This window comes from Ostrinia nubilalis, chromosome 14 (assembly GCF_963855985.1).
Source record: "Ostrinia nubilalis chromosome 14, ilOstNubi1.1, whole genome shotgun sequence".
Classification (NCBI taxonomy): Eukaryota; Metazoa; Arthropoda; class Insecta; order Lepidoptera; family Crambidae; genus Ostrinia; species Ostrinia nubilalis.
Window position 1 is genome coordinate 11330481 of NC_087101.1, and position 15886 is coordinate 11346366.

The 15886-nt window shown below is 38.5% G+C and overlaps 1 protein-coding gene across 1 annotated transcript in view; it reads right to left on the bottom strand.

The window, feature by feature from the left end:
• Positions 1 to 650: 650 nt before the first annotated feature.
• Positions 651 to 15886, bottom strand: part of LOC135078170 (UDP-glucosyltransferase 2) — a 69699-nt gene continuing 54463 nt past the window's right edge. Inside the window, exons 3-7 of the mRNA XM_063972752.1 lie at positions 14721 to 14863; positions 8357 to 8540; positions 6117 to 6614; positions 3827 to 4055; positions 651 to 1482 (exon numbers count right to left, since the gene is read on the bottom strand). Of these exons, the coding sequence (XP_063828822.1) occupies positions 908 to 1482; positions 3827 to 4055; positions 6117 to 6614; positions 8357 to 8540; positions 14721 to 14863 (1629 nt within the window). The 3' untranslated portion in view covers positions 651 to 907. The remainder of the gene's footprint in view (positions 1483 to 3826; positions 4056 to 6116; positions 6615 to 8356; positions 8541 to 14720; positions 14864 to 15886) is intronic.

The following is a 15886-nucleotide window of genomic DNA, read 5'->3' on the forward strand; positions in this document are numbered from 1 at the left end:
TACAAGAGAAGGAAGTTCAAAACTTAAAAAAAAACTTTTCCGTACAACATAATAATTATTATAATAATGATTCATTAATCAGCCAATTAGTAGGGGGATGTAATTCTTTTTGAGAATTTGTAATTTTTTTCCGTAGGAAAGTTGTTGCATTTGAGCAATTTAGAATAAATCCTTTTTGTTTGATCCATACTTACTTAAACCGACACCCTGTATAGGTCAAAGAGCGTATATTTCTGTGTATGATTTTATAATGAAGTGATCAAAGTAGTTAAGCATAACAATCATAAGTTCTCTGAATATGAAATGAAATGGCACTCGTTCATTGAGTTAATACCAACTGATTAACTCTACCTGCAGTTTTGTACGCGACCTTCAGGTTTCTAATGTTAAGGAAATTTGGAATTAATTATAATTTGGGAATGTCTTACTCTTAATTATTTATCAAACGCCTATTAAAATAACGGGTCGTTAAAACTCGAAACGGGTTGCTTCCTCTTTGTTAATTAGATAGAACTATTTTTAGAGGAAGTGTAGGAAGATTCTAATTACTCCTTTGATCCTAAATATTTTTTTCTCAGTATTTATAAATAAATATAATATTAAGGTATTTTTAAGCGAAGGCTTTGGTTTAGAAATCCAAATAAGACTCGTGAATTAAAGGATAATATTTATTACAACTTACTAAATATAATATCACCACACTAACAATTAAATATTACAGTTCTATCGTGAGCAAATTCATATTTTTGTCATACTCATCGCCTCTATGCTTACAATATCACTACTCTATAAATAAATCTTAATATTTACAGTCAAAATCACGTTTCTCACAATTAATTTGTATTTGTTCAATCTCTCGTGGTAACTAAAATGGTAACTTTTAGTACTATAATTAGTTTTGGTAACTTTACAGTTTCTTCTTTGACATGACCGTGTGGTCTATTAACATCTTGGAGCGGTTTAACAAATGGTTCGATTTGTCCAACAAAACGTGCCTGTTCTGAACGTAGTTGGCTAACTTTGTGAACGCTAACCTCATTGTGTATGAAAAAATCGCAAATATTGAGAATAAAACAAAAATTACGAAAAGGGTAACATCGATTAAGTAGTACTGGATGAAGTTGAGGTCTTTCGCTGGCGACTGCAAGTGGTATGCACCTTTGTGCCTAATTACGTATTCCGTCCAATAGATGGCTCTTTCTAGCGGTGTTTCTTTTTGGTCTCTAAGAAGTATCTGCCTCTTTTTGACTTCTGTTTTGTATTTTGGCTCGTTGATGACTTCTATTATAGATCTGTAGAGTTTGTCAGAGGTCAGGTGCTGGAGTTCCAACTTCTTGGCGTATCCGTCGACTTCTGCTTTGGCGGCGTTGGCATCGTGATCACAAAACACCGGGATGCTGACGATGGGGACGCCGTGGTAGACCGTCTCGAACATGCTGAGCAGGCCACCGTGGGTGATGAACGCCTTGATTTTTGGGTGCCCTGGAAAGACGAAATATTTCCATTTAGAAATTTAACTCCAAGTACATTTCGGTTTCGCACACGGTTCTTCTTCTATCTTAGCTTAAAATCAAAGGTTGGTAGCTAACGTGCCTTCTAAGTTCTTTTTTCTGTTTGGACATCACGTAGACAATTTCCTTACTAATTGTTGGTTTTTAATCAGTTCTCTATCCTATAAAAAGATATACTAATGATTACATACTAAGTTAATCCCATTAGTAATCGATCCCATAACCTTTGAGTCGAAAGAATATTATTTTTGCTTTGTAATGTCAATGTGTTTCATTTAGTACCAAATAAATATTTTTTCTTTCTTTCTTTCTTTCTCTTTATCTTATCCCAGAACAACTGTCTACAGTGTGTGTGGGAAGACACGGTTCTAAAGAAACTGTTACAAAGATCACAGACAAGCTCATTACCATAATAATGCTAACTTAATAATAAAATATAGGTCACGAATTCATAACAAAGGCATTTTGTTATTATAAAATGCCTTAAATAAATTTTATCCAAAAAGAAATTTTATCTGAATTAATGATCTGCAGACGAAAAATCACAGATACCTAAAATAGAATTAGGGCTACTTCTTTAGAAAATTAAATTTCTTCTGTGACTTCCGCTCAGTGTTATGATTAGGAAATTGGTCCGACTCTATAATAATATTCAGGACTTTATTCCGATAAAATCTATATTCCTTTCAACATTATAACAGAGCAAATACAAATGAGTAGGTCATCTTCATAGAAACGCACCGAGCGCGGTTTGCATGTGAGCGCGCGCCAATACGTATGCGGCGCGCATGCACACACTGACAAAATTCGGGGCAACTCACCGCTAATCAACGCTAAATTTTGTCAGTGTGTGCGTGCGCGCCGCATACGTATTGGCGCGCTCACATACAAACCGCGCTCGGCGTTTCTATGAAGATGACCTACTCATTTGTATTTGCTCTGATTATAATATTGACTTCAACCTAGACGGAGTGAGTTTTTTACGTCGGGTTGGCAACATAAAGCTGTTTTGATATTTTATTTAGTAATCTCCTCACATTTGGATTATAATGACATCAAAAGTAACGGTAAGTGGCTTGAAAAGACTTTTCCGTACGCTTTGAGAGGAAAAAGTTCATGAAAACCAAATGTAGATTCACGTTCACAAACGTTAGGTAAGGAAACTTTGCATAGTCAATCACTTGTGCCTTTGACCAGTGTTTCTTAACCTGTGGCCCAAAATATTGTATGGGGGTCCTTATCTATGGACCATTTAACAATCATAAATAAAGGCCACCAATTCTTGTAATCGAAATTATTTGTTGCTGATTTTTTTATTAGGGGGTCCTTAAAATTGTGTTTGATTTCCTAAGGAGCCCGTGGACATAAAAGGTTAAGAAACGCTGCCTTAGTAGTAATATTCCATTCTATTCGATTCGTTTCGCCGCGATAATGTTCAAAATAGTAAATATATGTATTTGGCTCTATCTAAATCTGTAACAAATATTTATTGTCTACAGGCACTGTTTGTTCTCGATGTTTCGCGGGAATGGATAACTATAACTTTTCGTAGATTAAGATCAGTAACCTCTTAACTTTTGAATTTGAGTTTGTGTTTTATTTGTGGTAAAATTCAAGTTTGTTAAAACATGACTAGGATAAGTGTCGATAGTTCATCGTTAAGATTTTGACTCACTGGTGGTTACGTGGTGTTTATTTTGTTACGATAATAGCTAAGCTAAAGGCACTACTTCACATTCAGAGACTCTTACAACTGTAAATAGTTTTATATGATATTGTCATGCCACTCCGATGCAATTTTTGCCAAACTTTATATTATCTATCTGATTTAGAGTACTGGCCACAGTTTCAGCCACCCATTTCTGGTCACGTCGTCTCGTTCTATCGCAAAGAATCACCATTTGATGTGAGTGAGAGAAAAAACGGAAATGGGTAGCTGGAACTGTGACCGATATACATACACATATATTGTTACAATGTCATGATGTTGTAAAAATAAATGTTTCTGATTTGTGATGCCAGTTGTGTGCTAACAGCTTTAGCTCAGCGGTATAAATTTACGAAACAGTGCAGTGCCCTTACAGGGTTCATGTTAGATCTAACTTTATGTTTAACATCTACGTAACTACAACATGAAGCAATGAACAAATGGATTAGGAATTATGAAACTACTAAATTATTTTAATTAACATTTTAATTAATGTCAGCGGATGTTAAAACAATCTGTTGATTGGCCTACATTAAAACAATTGCAAACACAACCTACACAATGAGCACACAACTAACGAGTTACAATTATTAAAAGTATTAATTACCTAGCAGATCCTGCTGCGGCAGCCATTTGTAAAGCCTGACGTTAGAAGGTACATCAGTCATGTTCTCAACAGCGTCCTGCTTCCAAAGGACCCTGTGTGGGAGTCTTCCTAGGGCTTCCACGAAGAGTCTGTGTGCCGATAGAGGCATGTTCGAAGTGCGCACTGAAGAACCCATGGACACGTAGACGAAGCCTGCGTCGCCTGCTCCGGAGATCCATTCTTCTATGTCCTGGAATAAAATAATTATTATCATCATTAGGTTGGTGCTATAGGTCAAGCACAACTGCGACAAGGGAAGGGTAATATTGACGTATAATTAAAGAAAGAAAGAAAATACATTTATTTGGAACACTAAAAACTGATTATGACGTTTTAGAGCATACAAAGAATCATATTATCTGAAGTCTCGCTGACGTTTGATGTCCCAAAAATACCCACCCGTGTCGCTTCCACACTTGTCTTCAATCTTAGATGTTGTAAAATATCGTATTTACAATAATTCAGCTGGGTCACATTTGCTGTATCATGCCTTTCTTTATATTTCCACGTACACACTGTTGTATCGTACCTGCTACGTAGAAAAGAGTGTTTTCATCGAGAATTCAGTTTTATTACAATCCCATAAAAATACTAACTTTGTTATGAAACGTGGTATCACTTATTCAAAGATGGGTATGGTAGCTTTCCATTGTTTTTTAATTTTGGTTACTGATCTTTCTGTATGGCATTATACTTTTCTGTATTATTGAAAAAGTGTTTACAACATTATCTTATATTTTTAATAATTTTCACAAAATAAGTACTTGGGTATTACAAAATCGCATAAAATTGACTTTCATGCGCCACGTTAAGAAAGAGATTACGGCAAATCGATTGGAACGCGTTCGATGCACCATAAAAAGCAATAAATGCAGTCCTGCTACAAAATATCTCGCACATGCAGATGGGCAAAATCGAGTATTTGCATGTCAAACGAATTTCCGATGCATTGCTTCGCAAAGGCGCTTTGAAATATTGTACAACTTTAATATTTATTCCTTAGAGCCTTTCCACATGAGAGGTTTAAACGCTACTAACACTCAAAGATTCTTCTGAAGAAACGATGAAAAGTAATAAAAGTACCTTAGTACTTCTTATAAAATATTTTTATTCTATCAGGATAAACTTCCAAAAGTTAAGTAGTAATCAGGTATTCCTACTACGAATAAAAAAATCTAATACGAGTAGTTTCGTATTTAAGGTAATCATTCGGATACTTTTTATGGACTCACGTTGACAGGACACACATTTTTTTTCTAGAGCTGCCTTTATAAACTTTGGTTATTCCATCACCTCAGCTTTTCTAGATGGTTATATTAAATTCCTTCATCCAAAACTTCTCTTCTTTCTGTAAAATTAATCTACAAAGGGGAAGGTCTGCTTCAAATATTCGCAACAGCTCATTATATTTTATATTATAATATTATGTAGGCCTGGAAAACGTAATTGAGAACTCTCGGAGTGGTGACACACATTTGAGTTCACCACAGAGGCCCATGTAACTTTTAATGTCACGGTAACTTTTCTGGATAACCACATCTGCTGCAACTTGTTTGATAAACAAAGTTATATAATATGATGCCAATTAAACCAAACCAAGCTCGTGCGTATGAAGTACTCCTTAGCAACTAACCAAATTAATGTTCCATGTGAACTCGTAGATATTGCTACATTTGCTAGGAAATTGTTCTATGCATATTTGTTTCTGAGAAACAAATATTACATTTTACTAGTGTTGTGTACTTGTATGTTCATAATCCACTATCGAAACTATCTATAGACTAATAGTAAAGACAAAATTAGCCGTAAATACTGTCTACCTACGAGTACCTATTCCAGTTACTATTCTTTATTTCAGTCTGCCACAAAAAGTGATGCAAACTTAATTTTAGGTCACTCGCGAATTTTCGTTTCTACTTATGCGTAAAGTTTAATCCCCTATTTCACCTTCTTTTGTTTTTGTTAAAAAAAAAAACAAGAAAAGTTACACAATATTCTGTCCTGTTTGTAATATTGTCGATAGCAGTGAACAACAACAAGATCACAACACTTCGCTCACGTATCATGTTATAGAAATACAGAGAACAATCTTGGATACTAAATCTACCCTGAAGTTTCAATTGATTATGTTTTGATAAAATTAAAACGATGAAACATGATCTTACATTGGAGGTCATAGAAACACTCGATTACTTATTAGGAAAACATTGAAGAAAAGTTCTTATAGTAGACATAAATATTAAGTACTTACTGGGCTCAACCGCTTTGCTTCTTTACAATGTATGCAGGCCACTTCAGCCACATTGGGTAGATACGGCCTCGGGTAAGACACAGTATAATGTCCATTCTGGAGAATAAAGCTGACATTCTTCGTCATATCATAAACATGAGGAATCTGCGGCCCGAAGTGCTTTCTCAGAACCCCTTGGAGAACCATCATGGTGAACCCATGAGCAATGTTAGCGGCTGTCAACCAACCGGCGTTGATGGTTCTGTCAAGAAAACTCATGTTGTCCGTAAACCCTTTGCCGAAGAAAGGGGTGACGGAGAAGGGAGTAGGACTTCCAGAGTTGCTGAAGGCGCTGGCGTAGAAGCCGACAGTGTTGATGAAGATGAAGGGCAGTTTCAGGCGATGGACGACACCCATAGCACATTCTGGGTAAGCGCCATCTAGGATGATGAGATCGTAACTCCTTCCTGATCTGAAGAAGGACCATGTCTCGACGTCACTGTAGAACGCGTCACACACCTGCCAAGAAAAAAAAAGTTAATTAATTACTTATTAGACTCGTAGCAGGCCTGTTCATCTCCGCGAGTTTACATCGAAAACAAAACAAGCACGATGGCCCACCTACAGGATACTATTCGACAAGGCCTCACATACGAGCGAACATTGAATCACGCACGCGTATTCTTGTGTATGATGGAACAAAATAAAGAAAACGGTGTACTAAATACTGTGCAGTATTTAACTGCCTAAATAATAATAAAAACACAGAATGTACTTTTTTAAATTGCCTCAAGACACTGAGAGGTAAATAAGTAGTCAACATTATTCATGATAATTCATTTTAAATCATGTGTTTCTTCCGCCATTTTCCGCAGTTTGGCACCTCACGTCACATCATTTTACAGAAGTCAGCCCTATAACTTCGGCGCAGTGCCGATCACTGACGTTTGTCAACAAAATGGTGCTTGACTCTTGAGACAGGCTAAATTACACCATATTGTTAATGACATTGAGCATACATTTTTTTAAATACCTTCGCGAAGTAAAACTTCTGTACGTAGTACTTATTATTATTCTGTGCTCGTAGTTTATCAAGCAACTAAAGTAAATCAGTGTTGGTTGGTACTATGGCATCAATATCAAGGGGTAAGTACAATAGGTAAGGTATAGAAAAGCCATTTTACTTGTCTACACTTTTTTTCGCTTTGTAACGTTAAATGCTTAAGTAGCCAAAACGGTTCCACGTATTGACAATATTATAACCTTGGTTATTATTTTTTTAACCTGCATTTTAAATACATTTCCTTTCTTTCCAGAAAATTAATTTGGCGTACAGAAAAGGACATAATTATTAATTAATGGATTGATTAATGCAAATTGAAACCCTCTTCAGTAGGTAAGTATTCAATAGCTTTTTCGACGCTTTGAAACTCTGTTAATTAATTTAATTCTTTAAACACAAACACGACAATATTTGCATCTTATCTTGTAGATAAACAATACCCTAATTACTTTTGCCCAGTGAAGTTAGGGTCGTGCCTTTTAATCGTGATTTAGGCTACCTGTTCGCGTTTTAAGTACTTTAGTAATTAGGCGATGATGCTGTTTTTTTTAACTAAAGCACGGCATAATTACTAACAAGAAAGAACAGCAAATTTTTTATCAAACAATACATAAATTAAAGGTAGGTATACAATATTCTAAGGAAAGTCAAATTCAGTGATTAACAATGAAAACGAAAAAAAAGTTTCAAATTTTCGATTTTACTTTAGCTTTGAATTGAAAAAGATCGCGAAGCTATCCATTGACTTCATTGAGGAGACCAACAAAAAGTTTCTATTTATATACGGAATCAAATAGAGACCATGGATTGGTATTCGTTTCAATGAAACAACTTTTGATTAGTTACCTACGACTTTTGTACGGCAAACCTTTATTTGTGTGTTCCTAAATAGATTGCTAATTTAATTCGTGCAGGGAATTTATGTGTGAATGTAGCATAATGGAGAAGTTTCAAATTGTTTTTATTAATAAAACTTGAAAATATACGTAAAACTAATAATATTGGCGACAGAATCATGAAAATATCTCTACAAATAAAGAAGCTACAGGGCCCTAAAGATGCGCATAACAAATAATTCGCGCGAAATTTCTCCATTAAATAACGTCATTATTTTTATTTTTTTTAGTGCAGGTTTTTAGACTCAGTTGATGTTTTTTTAATTAATTTACACCTTATCTGTCTCCACAACCTTTTATACCTCGTATCCATATCTGAGCATGTCCTTGATGGGGAGGGGTTCCTCCCCCCGCATCCTGGCGCCCACCAGGTCCCAGGACATGTATTCCCGGACATAGGACACCAGGCCCTCAGGTGCGATCTCCTCCAGACCCTCGATGTGGAAGTCCGGGGGGAAAGCGCTGAAGAATGTGATGTTGTGCCCTCTGCAATAAAAAAAGGATCTGTTTACGTGTTGCCGAAAGTGCGGTAGTTTTAAGGGCACATAAAACCACAGAACTTATGTAGTTACATACGAAGCCCATAAAGAAAAAAGTTTGTGGATATTGACCAAGTTAGATATTTAATGTAGATAGATGATTGCATGTTGTGTGAATCTGCGCCAAGACCAGCCAAGCAACGCGTAAAGGCACTATTTACCCTTTCTCGAAGGTGCTCGAAGTGACATAAAGTTGTTAGTCAGTAAAGTTAGAAGCTTGGCTCTGATGTTTATTGACTGCTTATTTATAAAAAGGAATAAGAACTGAGTAGGCCATTCAACTAAACTCGTAATCCATTACCCTTTTTAATACTATTTTACGTTGAGTTGTAGTTGAAATAATAATATAGAATTAAGAAGTCACTATTTAACGTGGAGACAACTGTTTCTAGGTACCCCAGGGTATTTTATATCACGTCTGACATCCAAACACCCAGGAGAGAACGGATTACATAAACTAGTGGCTGCCACCCGCTCGTTAAGTCGACGCTAGATGTTCCCGGGGTGATCATTTAAGCGGCATTTACCAGGTTAATGGGGCTCCTCGTGTTTATGGAGGAATCTTATCTGATAGTAATTTTGGCAACCCTACCCCTATGTTTTATTTATGAAGTGCGAAAAGATTTGATGTTTTCCTTCTTTTGTTTCTCATAAGACTATGATGTGATGTTCAAATCATACTAACAAATACCACGCGTCTAATACAAGAGTTAAAATACATCTATGATTGACTGACTCACTCACTCATTACGAAATCTTAGAAACTACAAGTGCTAGGAGTCTCAAATTTTGCATGGGGGTTCCTTTTAAGTAGAACGTAGGTGCTCACTAAGAACGGATTTTACGAAACTACACACCTAAGGGGGTAAAACGGAATCCACGTGTACGAAGTTTCGGGCGGCCGCTAGTATATTATGTAGAATAGAGGTGGGCGCCGATATAGTAGTAGCCGGCGGCGGCGCGCCGACTTTTTAGCTTCGGCGGCGGCGGCGTCGGCGGCGTGACCTTGACCTTTGACCTTGACTCATTATTTCTTTAAAAAAATCTGTTTAGAGTCATCTAGACTATAATCAGGTAATCGTATCTTGTTCAGGGCCGCGCATGAGCGCAGGCACGTCGACCCTTTGGGATCTTTTGTGCGCCCCCATACCTTTATTCCCCTCTCATCCGTAAAAGCCTATCCATAAAGCGAATCAAGTGCTTGGGTGAGAGGGACCTATTTCTGGTGCCGGATATGCCGACCCCAAGAGAGCAATTCCAGTTCTCGCTGGCGCATCGCATTCGCGCAGTAGTTATTTCATGGACTCTGCATGTTCTCCACATGCTCGACAGCTGTCGTTAAGCCCATCTTGTGGAGCATGTGGTTCGTAGTGTAGTGTCCTGTTAACGCACCCGTGATCACACGGGCTAATTGCCTTATGTTTCCATTGAATATGAGTTTTTCTCATGATATTGAGTTTCCCTTTAGGAATAATTTGGAGTGGCTCATACCGTTGGAGCTTACTCATTCAGCTCTATGCCTCCTAGTTATTATGCCTCATGGCCATATCGTCACCGTCGTGGCAGAATTAAATAACTGACACTTTTGGCAAAAACCACTTTTTCCACTTTTTGTATAGTAGAAAGTGTTACCTATATTTTGGTCTCACTCTCGTGGCAATATCTATGATATTTCCAAAGATATCTTCAGTTTAGTGAAACTATTGACCATAAATTACAACTCTGTTTGTTGTAGAATTAACGTGGCAAAACTGAATAAGTGACTTTATTTAATTCTGCCACAACTCACTGTGAAACATTGCTTCAAAATACTTGTACTAAGAAAGTCAATAAGTGACTTTATTTAATTCTGCCACAACTCGATCCGAAACATTGCTTCAAAATACTCGTACAATTGTGTTTTTGATATATTTCATTTTTGTAACATTACTTCAAATGTTACTTTTAATTTCAATGTTCATTACTCAGATGTTGAATCTGGATAGTTACCTTCATCATCATCATCATTTCAGCCATATAGGACGTCCACTGTCGAACATAGGTCTCCCCCAATGATTTCCAATATGACCGGCTGGTAGTGGTCTGCATCCAGTGCTTTCTTGCTACCTTTATGAAGTCCACGTTGTGCTTTCCGGTACGTGCCCTCCACTCCAGAACCTTGCTGCCCCATCGTCTGTCAGTTCTGCGTACTATGTGCCTTGTCTCTTGTACAGAAAAACCGACCATAGCCCTCTTCAAAGCGCACGCTGTGCAACTTTGAGCTTATTTATAAGGCCTATAAGTAAGAGGCCGCGTTCCCGAGCCGTATATCATCAGTAGTAACACATACAGATTGTAGATTTTCGTCTTTAGGCACTGAGATATTTTGGATGAAAGGATGTTGTGTAGTTTCCCGAACGCTACCCAGCCGAGTTGGATTCGACCTCTTTCTCTACCTAGCTGAAACGTTTGTCCGAGATAGACATACTTGTCAACAATCTCGAGATTCGAGCTCCTAACCGAAACTGGGTAGGACGCAACATAGACATTCGACAAAAGCTTCGTTTTTCCATGTTATTCACCCGAAGGCCTACCTTTTGGGAGATTAAGGTCTTCGAGCATTATGCCGAGGTCTTCCAATGACTTTGCCATGACCACACAATATCGTCTCCAAACCGAAGGTGAGTGATGTACTCGTCGTTGATGTTTATGCCGAATCCTTTCTATTCAAGGAGTTTGAAAGCGTCTTCCAATGCAGCGGTGAATAGTTTCGGAGATCCGGAGATATAACATCTCCCTCATGCCTCGCTGCAGAGGAATCGCCCTCGTACTCCACTCCTGTACTCGGGCAACATGGTGGCGTGTACAAGCACTTCAGCACCTCGATATGTACCGATACTTTTCAGAAACCGGCTTGTTCGGGAGGCTGGAAGTCATCGAGCCTACGCGCGAGATCATTCGTGATAACTTTCGAAAACAGCTTGTAAACATGACTCAGAAGCGAGATTGGTCAGTAATTCTTCAGCAAGGTTTTATCCCCTTTCTTGAAAAAGAGTACCACCACGCTTCTGTTCCATGCCTCTGGCGTTGTTCCCTGGAGTAAGATGAAGTTAAATAGTCTCTGAAGGACTTAACTTTAATATCGATGTTCCACCCGCGTTCAGAAGCTCCGAGGTTATTCCGTCATCCCCCGTTGCCTTGTTGTTCTTTAGGTGTTTGAGAGCCATCCCAATTTCGTATAGGCTGATAATGCTGATATCCACAATATCTTCGTCGAGGTATATAGCTGTCCATAAAACTTTTCAATCTCACCCAGAACCTCGGCTTTTGTTGACGTTACACTACCTTCCGCAGTCTTCAGCTTTGTCAGCTAGCTTCGTCCAATAGAGTAGTCTCTTGCGAACACTTTGGAGCCTTGGTTCCGCTCTATCGTCTCTTTAATACTATTTGTATTAAAGTTGCGAACATCATGTCGGAAGGACTTCCATATCTGTCTATTAAGCTGCCGATGTGCCTTAACGTCAACGGTGATCTGCAGAGACATTGAACGTCGTTCTGCCATGACGTTGAGGGTAAGGGATCCCTATGGATCCCTAGGGAGAGATCCCTATTACAGTTTTATTGTTTTTGGATTATTTTAATTTTGATATTCATTTTGATGTTGATTCTTTCAATTGTATTTCAATGTTATAGGAATCTGATGTTTATGGTTACCATACCAATTTGTTAAACATTTATAAGTATTAAATAAGTAAGTATATTCTAGTATTATTTAACAATTTTACAGATTTTGACTAAAATTGCATTGACAAAATAAATAAAATAAAATGAATAAATCAACATTTAGGTCAATAAAAGTGTGGCAAAATTAAACAAGTGTACTTATTCAATGGAAATATTCGTTTTTGTAATACCTTGGTTGTGGTAAAACTAAATAAGTGACATACAAAAACTAAATAACTGCAACTTTTTAGTAAAATACGGTTGTGGCAAAACTAAATAAATACATTTTTATTTTTTTATTTAAAATAATACAAAGTAACATCATCGAAGAATATTGAATTAATAAAGGTAAATTTGCTGTATAAAATATCAAAAGACCGACAGTAAAATATTTTTACCCTTAAAAGTTATCGCCATTTTTAACGAAAAAAAATACAAAAACGTGAATATCTCGCAACTTTGGTTTTGTCAGTTATTTAATTCTGCCACGACGGTGACGATATGTGCGGTGCTTATAGATAAGGGCACTATCGGCTCTGGAACAATAGGTGTCGCCTCTGACCCTTGTCTCGCCAGACTGTCGGCCTTCGATTCCCGTATGTCCAGGTATCCACATTAGGGTCATCCTGTTATGCCTTCCAAGTTTCTTTAGTACCAATATTGCCCTCAGAACGAGTCTAGATCCAACCCTCACCGAGGCAATGGCTTTGAGTGCTGCCTGACTACCACGTAGGATGTAAATGTCGCGCTTTTTATGCACCTGTTCTATATTCCTTAGTGCACACATGATTATAACATAGGTTACAGCTTGAAATACTGTTGCAAACCTCCCTAAGCTTTTATTGTGCTCGGATCGTTTGGAGTAGACGCCCGCTCCCGATCCTGAGTCCATCTTGGAGCCATCAGTATACCTGATCAGGTTGTCCTGTTGATCTCAACAGTCTTTTCCAGACTTCCCTTGTTGTATAGACACTAAAATATTTGCTAAACATGTACCTAGGCTGCATTGTATCACATCCCATGTCCGTTATTGCATCTAATTGAGGATCACTCCACATCCTTGTGTGTTTGGTGCAAGGTTTGTATGTACTCCAGAGTCCCGCATCCTTCAGTCAGTGCAGCGCCACTTTCTTGCGTCCATTTCTAGCGCCAAGTACAGTGGAAGCAGTCCCAGAATAATTTCCAATGCTTATAATAGTTGGCGTAGCCCTAAACGCACTCGTTATTTCTAGGCATGCAGTTCTTTGCAATTTTTTGAGTACCGTTCTGCATGTCTGTAGCCTAGTTCTAGGCCACCAGACAATGCTGTCATAAAGACGTATATCTTGATCATACTTTGATATTTGGAGACCTGGATAGCGGATTTCAGTGACTTTTTACTACGCCTATTTCCAGGTTCTCGTGGATTTCTCAAATGTAATTGTACCAATGCGCCGATGAAAGTACCCTTAGCAGATATTTTGGAGTTCTTGGGAGGCAAATGGTTAATGTTGGATTAGCTGGTTTTCGACCACATTTAGGTAGATGCCATAATATTATGTCCAGATCGGTTTATCGTTTTTAGGGTTCCGTAGTCCTGACAAGGAACCCTTATAGTTTCGATATGTCTGGCCGTCTGTCTGTCCGAGGTTTTGATTGGAAACTACTGGCACTAGAGAGCTGTAATTTTGTGGAGGTATGTATATTGATCACGCCGACAAAACGGTTTGGCCGGAGTATAAGTTTCATGTCCTAAATGTGTTATGGTGAGACTTTGGAGTTTGCTTTTATGCGCTAGTGGGTCAGCTAAGCATTAGTCACATCTAGCTAAGTTTGCAACAGTCTAGTCTAGTGGCTTTAAGATCACTGTTCACATCTGAGGAAGGCCACAGTTGTTTCTGAGCTACTTTACTAGTAAAAATTATTGATATTATGTTGTAGAGGACCAGACCAATTACGGAGTACTGGGATACTCAAGCTCTGCAGCTAAAAATAATCTTGTCACAGAGTTTGACTTGAAACTATGCCATAAATTGATGGTCGATTTCTACATGGGCCATACTTAAGCAAGGGGATAGTTAGGGGGGACTTTGTTAGGCGGCTTTCCAGCCTTATGGATAATTTACCAAAGCTAAGGAACTTACGTTGCGAGGCTCTCACTCAGTATGTTGGCCGTTTGGTGTAGTGGTACGTTCGTAATCTATGCCGGAGGTCGCGGATTCGATTCCCGCACAATAGAAACATTTGTAAAAAAAAACAAATAGTCAGTGCAGTATAGGAGTCGGCGCGCCGACAGCCGATCGTCGGCGGCGGCGGCGTGAAAAATTTCGCGGCGGCGGCGGCGCGCCGGCGTGGCGCCCACCTCTAATGTAGAATAAAGGAAAGATTTTCACCAAAACACCAAATCAAATTATTTGTGTTACAGATCCAGGAAGATTCTCCTTACCTCCTAATCATACCCCTAGCTAGCTCCCAGAACGGCATCTTATGTGACTTGGTGCCACCCAGCGTGATCATCAGGATGTCGCTCCCACACACTGAAGCGGCTAACAGGATCGGCAGACATAGGTAGGGCCACCGGGACCCCGTCTGAAAACAAGAAAGAGGGGGTTAGGATCATCTTAATAAGATGATCTCTTCTGTGATGAGCTATGATCGATAAGTAGTACTTCTGCCTGCAGTGGAGACTAAACCACCTGATTATGATGAAAAGAAGCTATCAGGAGTATCTTTTACTAAAAATAATTAAGCTCTTGGCCTGACCTGATGGAAGGTGGATGCGAGCTTCATCCAGAATTCTCTACCATAGTGGAACTGGCTGTCCTACTTCTAATTGTTGGAACACAACGATGCTGTGTTGTAGGGACAGACAATAATATAGTGGAAGCTAGACTTAGAAGAGCCCTATCACTGAAACTGAACAAAAAATGCCCCCACAGGGAGTCGAACCCGGGCCCTATGGGTCTGAAGCTTTGAAGGCTAGACCATAGAGCTGGTTTTGAGTGCCAGTCAACTATCGTACACGATTTCATTCGAGCATGAATCCTAAATCGAGTGATTTCAAAATACTTCACTGGTCCTAGCTTCTTTTCTAGTATAAAGTAGTATACCAGCTACATCAACTAAACCAGCAAAGTGCTCTATCTTCCACAATGATACAGCGTTCAATGCCGCTCGACGGACAGATGCAATCTCTCTGCTAAGCTACAATCGTCTTTGTTTACTCAGAAAAATACACAAACTGACAGCAAAGTTATAATCTGAAACTGACGAGCTGTAGCTGGAGTTATACTTTTTTATTCTTGCAGGATATTGGAATCGATAAAATAAATAAGCCGCAGACGATCGTTTTAGAACTAACTTCCACTTATGAAACATACCTAGTACCTAAATGCTGAAGTTTATTTCAGTAAATGTTGTAATCTAACAACATAACTTAGCAAATTGTTTATACTCAACTGGTAATACTCCCCACAAACGTAAACGCACAGCCAAAACTGTAGAAAGATGGAAATTCCGTCTCGTCTCAATGTAATATGACTTTCCTACCGGATTGCATAGTGCAGCCTCATTGGATAAGCACCAGATTATTGCAATAATGTCGAAATTGCC